The 9,950-nt window shown below is 38.0% G+C and overlaps 1 protein-coding gene across 1 annotated transcript; it reads left to right on the forward strand.

Moving 5' to 3' along the window:
• Window positions 1-3,412: 3,412 nt before the first annotated feature.
• Window positions 3,413-9,729, forward strand: PLEKHA3 (pleckstrin homology domain containing, family A (phosphoinositide binding specific) member 3; the record flags this gene model as incomplete). Its single annotated transcript, XM_010184163.1, has 6 exons — window positions 3,413-3,529; window positions 5,311-5,466; window positions 6,138-6,274; window positions 7,171-7,335; window positions 8,514-8,557; window positions 9,614-9,729. Coding segments are annotated over 6 exons (735 nt in total), but the record flags the coding sequence as incomplete, so codon positions are not given.
• Window positions 9,730-9,950: the final 221 nt, after the last annotated feature.

Consider the following 9,950-nt stretch of genomic DNA (forward strand, 5'->3'; position numbering starts at 1 on the left):
TCTGAAGGGTCCAACAGCCCACCTATGGGCCTGTTTTCCCCTCCACCTCTGTTTCCTCTCTGAAAAAGCTTTAATTTGCAGCACACAAACTTGTAGGGTATCCTCGCTTGCAGTTGAGAAATCACTTAAGATTACATCTTTAAATCTTCCGTGCTTAATGCAGAAGTCTGAGTTCTCTTTTAATTTGCTTTTTTGGGCGGTAACGTTTTTTCAGTCCCTGTTCCTGTATCCTAACCTGTAAGACATATAGAAAAACTTTAGTTCTGGGCAAAGTGTTCACGAAATTTATTTTTAGAAGTGCTGCAGATGGAAGTGCACCAAATACCCGCATTTGCTGTCGAAGCTCAAGTTTTGTTTGGTTCATCCTCTGTTGTAATAGAGATATCACCTCCCTCTGGAGGTAGTAATGGATAGATGGGACTGTCAAGGTGAAACAGATTTCTCTTCTGACACTGTAATAAGACTAATTGTCCCTCCAGAGCAGATCAGTGTTGGATTATATACCATGCTTAATTAGGCCTCATGTTTGACTGCTTTGGCAATATCTTGTTTGCCCTCTTGTTCTTTGGCACTTCATGTGTTCTGTTCTGCTTCAGTATATTTGGACTTTGAATGTGGAGTGGTGTGAAGCTCAATTCTGAGGGCTTATAAAATCTAGGCCACATTGCAAGGATTGCATGCAATTGCTCTGAACTGAAATGTACAGAGCATAATGTTGCATTCTTCAGAGCAAATATGTGTTCATGTATACTGGCCTTCTGGTGAAAGTGAACAATTTTATTGTAATTAAATAGTTATTTTAGAAGATATTTTTGCCACTTTTTCACAATAAATGTGGTGAAAACACATATAGGGAAATTTGTGGTTATAAAAGAAATAATGAGTGCAAGTTTCTTTTCAAAATAAAATGGAAATTGTCACTGTCACTTACATGACCAAAAATGTTACTGTAGAGAAAGGTAGGAGGTCACAAGTAGTGAGCCCTTGTGGTGTTCAGTGTAAACTTCCCATTTGAAGTCTGTTGTTTAATAAGTAATTATTCAATGGTAAGTGAACGCTGTACACACAGTAGACTGTTATATCAATATGCAGCTAACTTCTGCTAAAGCCCACTAAAATAGCAAACTGCAGAACCCTTCCTTCCGTGTGTGTGGGCCAACTGAGAGCATCAGCTCTTGCCTTTCAAAATTACAGTGTATCAGGAATTCCCTACAGACTATAGGAGGACAACAAAAAAAAATCTAATAGTATTAATGAAATCTTTAGAAATGTTATTACGTTTAAATATTGCTCTACTTTCTATTTTTGTAGCCAGAGATAGGATGTAGTACTTCTTGTCATTAGTGGTAGAAGCCAAGCAGCAAAGGAGCTTGTAACTGCTGCTGAAGCATTGTGAAAAGCATTTAGTTTTCTCCTTCACTGCAAACAAACCACAAATACAGCTTTATTTCTCCGCCTTCCCCCAATGATATATGTGCATCTAAGAATTTGTGCAGTGCAAATTTGTTGAATGTTTTGTCAAACATAGGACATTCTGTTTGCCCAGTTTCAAATTAGAAGAGGTGTTTTTATTCTTTAGCTTACTTCTATGAGGCATTTGGAATCTTAAAACCTTTGCTTCTGTTTTTTTCTGATTACCAGCATAATGTGAGGCTGGACTAATCATCCAGGTATGGTCTGTTTTTATCAGAATCAGACTGTTGAGACAGGCCATGGCTTACCACGTGTGCATGTGCTTAGGAGATAAGGGCAGCACAGAGTCAATGTTTTGCAACACAGTGTAGGAGGGAAAAAAATATCAGTGCATTTCTGAGCTGTATTTTACAGGACAAGGTCTCCAGTGCAGTCATTTCATGACTGCATATTCTTAGAGTATAAGTGATGATGTACACCTACGATTTGAAATATTTCCTGTGGGAGTTGGCGTCCCTCAATGTTTGTACTTGTTTTCATTCTGTTTTTATATCTGAATGTGGATCTGCTTATTAGTTACCAATCCGCATTTTGAAAGACACAGGTCCTTACCATTATAGATTAAAAAAAATAGTTATGTGTTATTAGTTCCCTATTATGGAATTATAACGTGATGTAATGGGGCCTGGTCTTACACTTGAACTATTGTTAAAACATGTAATGATTTAATGTGAGTAGAATGAAGCCTTTAGCTGTTTTTCAAGAGTCTGGTACCTGATTAAGCCTCCTGTGTTAAATATACTGCTGGTGGATGGCTGCCGCTTGCTCTGTTGGAATGGCAGTTGGAAAGCACCATGGACCACACAGTCATATTGCCAAATACATTGAGTTCTTGGCCATGCTGTTATTGCCATTTCAAACACTAAGCCAAGCAGGAAGTTAAAGTTTGGTGTTGAGTTGTGAAACAGAGGGATAATCTAGTCGTACTGTACAACTGACCCAGACTGTAATGAGCCAGCAAAATTGTTATGCTCTACTGCAATATTTTAGTTCTGTGTTATTTTTAGAAACAAATGCGATTTATTAGGCAAAATGGTGCATTAGAATAGTAGGATTAGACATTAAAGCACCTGTTCTGATGAGTGTTGAGTTTTATGAAATAGCTATTTAAAAAAGAAAAAGGAAAAAAAATAGGGGAAAAAAAATGGTGTAATGTACTTTAATCCAAGAGGGCCCTTGATGATAATTTACTGTGTGTTATAATGCCACATAGAGTTCTCACAGATATTTGTGCCTATGCATAAACTGCTTTGTTTTGTAGATGTAGCGAAGTCAGAGATCATTATATAGTTTTGCTAATGCAGAGCTGGTGAAAACCTTAGCAGAGGAGCTGGTGTATGCTGTCCTCACAAGTGGGCCTAGGAAGATAAGCCATGTCTCAGCAATTCCTGACATTAAATTGTTGTTGAGCCGTGGAGCTGGGCTACTTTCAGAGAAAACAGTGTGCCAGTAGTTAAGTGTGAAATATAGAAGCTTTCACTGAAACACAGTAGGCAGAGGAGCGCTCAACATAGGAGTTTGTGACATCAGTAATTTATATGTGTCTTACAAATAAGATCCTACAGTCTTAAGTCTACCTGAAAAGTATACGTGAATGAGCATGGTTCTTCAGAGGTACGAAACTTATCAACCTTCAAAATAGGATTCCTTGGTGGCTAAATTAAAATGTAATTTTACTGTAGAATGAAATAAAATGAAAACTGAAATACTGCTGATCGTGCACCCAAAAAGAATGGAAGTGAAATGTCCTTATACTACTACTTTGGTTATAGAGCAGCTCTGCTCTTCAGAGTGTGCAGGTTGTTTACTTCCTGGTGTGTTACATGAATAGTTTATTGTTTGCATTTTAAAATAAAAGTTCTAACAGCTAAAGAGCTGAAGTTGATTTGCAATTAAGTACTTAGACTAAACTTTCCTTTCATGTTTTTGATCTCACTAGGTTGGCAGCCTCGGTGGTTTGTTCTAGACAATGGGATATTATCGTACTATGATTCACAGGATGATGTTTGCAAAGGCAGCAAAGGAAGTATAAAGATGGCTGTGTGTGAAATAAAAGGTAAGAGTCAATAGATTTCTGCTTCAGGAAATTTTAGCTGCCAGGGAAATGGAAAAGATCACCCAACATACATTTTGCATCTCGAGCTTTTCACCTGTTTTTGTTTATCTATAGTCCAATGTAACTGCTTCATAGTTCACAAATAATAGTGAATGTGGATTGTGAAATGGTGACAAAGAAAAATGTTTTTGACAGTTGCCAGCTGACCACGTGCATAGATGATGGATATATTAGAGTTAGTAAGTGAACTGTTTGCTTCAGACTGTGAGTTTAGCCATTAGTGTGTTCTAAGCTGCAGATCAGCCTCCTTGGCTAATAGCAAGGCATTGTCTAACTCTCCATTGCTTTAAACTCTTGACCTTTTTCCAGATAGATACCCACAGATGGCAGGGCTTGTCATGCGGGTATTCGTATATTAAAAAGTGTGACTTTTTATTTTATATGGGCCACCAAGTATTTTTCATGTGGTAGCTCCTTTTTGTTACTGTTAACTTGAAATCAGTGATGTAAGGTGGAAGAACACATTTTTTGGCCATTCTGGTTATTCATTTTGCTTATCATGTTGTTCCTTTCGTGAAGGAAAGATAGTAGTTGAAGTCTGGATTTGGTGCAGTCTCCTGCATCCATGGATAGTGAGGAGCAGATCTGGAGGAACTGTGGTTGATAATGTGAAACTCAGCAGAGTATTCAGTTAAGGATGTGGTACTGGGTATAGTGGACTGTAAACAAAGTCCACCTCAGTTCTTGGTTCTAGGACTCTGCAATCTGAAGCCAGATTTCATCTGGAAGGGAGATTATTCCAGTTTTTAGCCTAGTTCTCCCTAAATAGTTGTCCTTGCAACAAAATTTTTCAGTTTGCCATGTTTAGACCACTTTTGGAATACAACAGTTACTACAGACTCATACGCAGTATATTGTTAGTGTGGAAGGCCAATGGCATCCTGGGGTGTATCAGGAGGGGGGTGGTTAGTAGGTCGAGAGAGGTTCTCCTCCCCCTCTACTCTGCCCTGGCGAGACCGCATCTGGAATATTGTGTCCAGTTCTGGGCCCCTCAGTTCAAGAAGGACAGGAACTGCTGGAGAGAGTCCAGCGTAGGGCTACAAAGATGATGGAGGGAGTGGAGCATCTCCCTTATGAGGAGTGGCTGAGGGAGCTGGGTCTCTTTAGTTTGCAGAAGAGGAGAATGAGGGGAGACCTCATTCATGTTTATAAATATTTAAAGGGTGAGTGTCACGAGGATGGAGCCAGGCTCTTCTCGGTGACAATGATAGGACAAGGGGTAACGGACACAAGCTGGAACACAGGAGGTTCCACTTAAATTGGAGAAGAAACTTCTTCTCAGTGAGGGTGACAGAGCACTGGACCAGGCTGCCCAGAGAGGTTGTGGAGTCTCCTTCTCTGCAGACATTCAAAACCCGCCTGGACGCCTTCCTGTGTAACCTCATCTGGGTGTTCCTGCTCCGGCAGGGGGATTGGATTAGATGATCTTTTGAGGTCCCTTCCAATCCCTAACGTTCTGTGATTCTGTGATTCTGTGAAAGGGAACCCCATTGTACTTGAGTCTGGCCACTGTTCGGTGTCTTGTGTTCCTACCTGTTGGCTTGAAGGCATGCTGTTGAGAAGTGGTGAGCACCTTTGTTGTTTAGCAGTGGTACATCGTGAGGTACTGTATTAATTTGGGATTGTAATAAACTTTCTAAAATGCTTTGATCAGTATTTATTAAATAATTATCACTGAGGTTATTTTTTTCAAAATTGATTTTTTTCTCCTTTATCATAAGTTCATGCAACAGACAACACAAGAATGGAGCTAATCATCCCAGGGGAACAGCATTTCTATATGAAAGCAGTTAATGCAGCTGAAAGGCAAAGGTGGCTGGTAGCATTGGGGAGTGCAAAAGCCTGTTTAGCAGATACCAGAACAAAAAAAGAAAAAGGTATGTGTGTTACCTAGAGCTTATACAATCTTGCCAGTTTTTCAAATGCTTGTTTTCAGCTAATGGTATTGCAAATACTGTGGAAAGAAGTCAGTATTGTTGTCTTTAAATATAAGTTGTAATTATTTCTAGTCATCTATATGGTAAATTCCCCCTTGATGTTTGAATTAGAGGCCATCTCCATTGACTATTTCTGTCTTAAGAAACTGAAATACCAGCAACTCATTGTCGTTACAAGAACAAACATACTGTTCGTAGCTGTTGTGAAGCCATTTAATTTCTTTTGTTTTGATCCTTTATAGTTACTATTGCTTTTTCCATAATTTTTCTTGGATGGCATAATGTAAACATTTCCAGCTGCTCTGGTGGGCATAAATTTTATGCACTGATTTTTTTTTTCTACCTTGCAGCTAAGAAAGATTTTAACTTTATCTTTCCGAGTAATGTGCCTCTTTCCTAATGGTCATTAAGTTAGCATCAGTTATTGAAAAGTATAAACTGTTGTCTGCTTCAAGTACAGTTCCTAACTCATTGCAGAATCCAATTTTCCTCAAAATTAAGTTTAATTGAATTTTTAAATTTATATTTAAGTATAAATTTAAAGTACTTCAAAATTAAAATGTGTGCATAAATTGTATACAATAAATTCATATTTCCTTTATTTTTTACAGAAATAAGTGAGACCAATGAATCTCTTAAAACCAAAATGTCCGAACTTCGTCTCTACTGTGATCTTTTAATGCAGCAAGTTCATACAATACAAGAGTTTGTTCATCATGATGAGACTCGCCCTCCTCCCAGCATTGAGGTACAGAATTTCTAGAATGCCACTGAAGAACCTAATTATGTAGTACACTTCAAGCTTCTGTTGACATCTTGTGCCTCCCTAATGTTGGGAGGTTTGACCTAAGGTCAATTTTTTGAGTGCTTGTGTGTCTACAATACTAACAGTGATTGTATGTACATGATTTAACTGTAATTGGAATGTGCATTAGGAAGCAATTGTTACTGAGTCGTTTGGTTAAAAGGCCAGAAAAGCTGCCATAGGAGTTATGCAATAATTTGTCTTGTTTTGCATCTCTGTTGTGGGCAGAGTAGTTCTTCCTTGTGTAGGAGGGTATTCTATCTTTTGTTTCAGTGAAGGCTAGTACTGGAAGCCTGTGGTGTAGATAAGTCTCTGAATATGCACAAGCAAAATTATTCTGGCATTTCTGCTTTTGAATGAAAGTTAGTACTGGAAATTATGAATGGCTTCATTCTTTACACTCTTGAGCAGTGTCTGAACAATATTGTTGTACACTTAGGGCAAAGCAAGGGGTTGGGACTTAGTCACAACACAGCAAATTGTCAATTTACAGCAAGGTGATAAAGGAGCAATAAACCTGCGTGCATGTTCTGCTGCAGTTCATTTGTTTCACTGAATGATATTCTGATTCCAGTTAGTCACTCTGAGACAAGTTTTTCAGCAAAAACGTTATGGCATTGTTGGCTGGTACCTTAGAGAAATCCAGCTGTCAGAAAGAAATTACAATGCTGTTACGTTTGTTTGCTTAAATTAACCATGCTGGAAGGTGTACACTTGATTAAATGGTAGTTCTTAGTGGTAAGGAGGGAACTGAGCCTGTGTGAGAGTGGCGGTAGGGGAGAGTTGTATTTGTATCTTTTTTTTTTCTTGCTTATGCTTGTGCTTTCATATATTTTCAGAACATGAATGAAGCCTCTTCCTTGCTTAGTGCCACATGTAATACGTTTATCACGACACTTGAAGAATGTGTGAAGATCGCTAATGCCAAGTTTAAGCCAGAAATGTTCCAGCTGCCTCACCCTGATCCCTTAGTTTCTCCCGTGTCACCGTCACCTGTCCAAATGGTTTAGACATTTTGAAATACTATTTTTTCTAAGTGTCATATTGATGGTTGGATGGGGGAAGAATGGCAAAAGACTGTGCTGTTCCTATGTGCTGTGATGTCAGCAGTTGAAATCCTGACTCTGTTATGATTAGTACTGCTCCTAAATATAACTCAGTCATTTCAATTCCCAGTCTCTATTTGCTAGCCTTTACATAATTGGAATAACTTATCATAAGTGTCAAGACCCTGTAATGAGGTATCTCATAAATGAACGAGGTTTAACTTCTCCCCAGTTCAAGTGTTTGTTTTTTAGAATGCTAGCTGTACATAGATCTTAAAAATTTCATGACCTTGCCTCCTGTTTAAACAGATAAGTGCCTTGTGGCTTGAAGTACTTCAGCAAGATAGCATATCTATCAGTGTATATAACTGAAAATGGCTGTATTAATCTAACTTGCCCTTATTTAACAAAAAAGGTAAACAATGGTGAAGATACTACTTGTGTAACTCTTCACTAGTGATTTATTTCCCTTAAAATGATGATGTACGTGGAATCAAATGTCTTCGTGAGCATAGGTATAGATTCAAAGATGAGTTGTATGGCAGAGTTTTGTTGTGAGAATCCCTTTCTTTGCAATTGGATCTCTTCCCTCTTTATCTTCAGTCAATTGACTTACAAAGCTAATAATGATTGATTTAAATTAATAACTTTCTTTGATATGCATAGAGATTTTACAGTGATATCAGAAGAACCACAGGGAATCAAAAGACAGGATTTGGCTTTATTGTATAATGGGGAATTTAAAATGGCATTTGGTAAAGGAAAAATGTCTTGATATTTCTGTATATCGCAGCATTTAACAAATGGCTGTATGAGTAACTTTGGAGCAAGAAAGAATGAATTCCATAGAAATTAGGTAGTATTTTTTGTAGTAAACTATTTCCTGTGTGAATGCGTTAAAACTTTTGATATTGGTGGCAATCCATCTGTTTTCATATAGTTTAATCAGATTTTTAGCTAAAAATGATTGCTTTTAATTAAAAAAAAAGATTGCCCTCTCTTCTCTCTTAGTAGAGACTGTAAATAAAGTAAAAATTAATGTAAGTATGCATTTTATCTTATAAGTAGCTTGTGACATTTTTGGTGTGGTTTGTTGTGTGTTTTTTTTTCTTTGTTTGTTTTATTTTTTCCCCTAGATGAAGCGTTCCATTAGCCACCCTGGTCCTTGCTACTCAGAAAGGTAATTCTTCATTTCATTAAGCTTTTGTCTTAGGTCTTAGGTCTCAGGTCTCAGAAAACCTAGCAGAACCTGCTGGTATTAAAATCAAAATATGAGAAGAATTGTTCACTTGGGGGGAAAAATTAATCAGTGTAAATTGATCTGATTTTGAAAACTAAGGGTGCATATTATTGATGTTGGTGGCAAATAGTGCAGCTGCTGTTTCTAATAAATATAAGAATTTCTTCATGCTAGAAACTTCATGTAAATTACTGATTTTGACAGGTTCATAAAATTAGACATAAAGGTTGAAATGCTAGCATTCTTTTTGGGTCAGTATTTCAGATTCCTGAGTTATTTTTTTCTGCATGCAAATATTATGTTAGATTCTTATTTCCATTTTCAGTCTTTAAAATTGTGAAAATTAAGAGTGTTCTGTTGCCTGTGCCATTTTTAGTTTAGTATAGTGAAAAGCAGTGATACAAAGTGGTACAGGAAGGACATGGGACTGTTGGAGAGGGTCCAGAGAAGAGCCACAAAAATGATCAGAGGGCTGGAGCACCTCTTCTATAAGGACAGGCTAGGAGAGTTGTTCAGCCTGGAGAAGAAAAGGCTCCGGGGGGACTTACAGCAGCCTTCCAGTACCTGGAGGGAGCTTAGAAGAAAGCTGGGGAGGGACTGTTTAGGGTGTGTAGCCACAGGACAAAGGGCAATGGTTTTAGACTAAAGCAGGGTAGATTTAGATTAGACATTAGGAAGAAATTCTTTACTTTGAGGGTGGTGAAATACTGGAACAGGTTGCCCAGAGAGGTGGTGGAGGCCTAATCCCCAGAGATACACAAGGTCAGGCTTGATGGGGCTCTGAGCGACCTGATCTATTTAAAGATATCCCTGGTCACTGCAGGAGGGTTGGATTACAAGGCCTTTAAAGGTCCCTTCCAACCCAGTACATTCTATGATTCTATAATTCTATTCTAACAGTTTAATCTAAGCACCAAAATTATTTTCAGTTCAAAGTATATTAAGTATGTGTGGGTTACAGATTTTGCTTACTAATAGATCATATTTATTTTGTAGGAATAATCACCCTGTAAAAGAACCAGTTTCATCCCTTCACCGATTTTCACAGCGGCGCAGAAGAACATACTCAGATACAGAAACTTACAGTGATACTCCTTTTGAAGATTCTCAGAGTAAGTTTGGAACAGGGTGGTTTTCTTTTGTAGCTTTCTGTATAATTTATTGCAGTTTGCAGCAGCTGTTCTAGTGCTGATACTGGCACGAGGAAGAATGTTTTTTCCTAGTTATGCAAAGTTTTGTTTGTAAGATTCCTATATTGTAAATCAGAGTACTTATGTAGTTTGTTATGTGGCTGACTTTTGCTGGCTTTCATGGAAAGGCTTTGCTGGCTTTC

Source organism: Mesitornis unicolor, unplaced genomic scaffold, assembly GCF_000695765.1.
Source record: "Mesitornis unicolor isolate BGI_N332 unplaced genomic scaffold, ASM69576v1 scaffold12015, whole genome shotgun sequence".
Lineage (NCBI taxonomy): Eukaryota > Metazoa > Chordata > Aves > Mesitornithiformes > Mesitornithidae > Mesitornis > Mesitornis unicolor.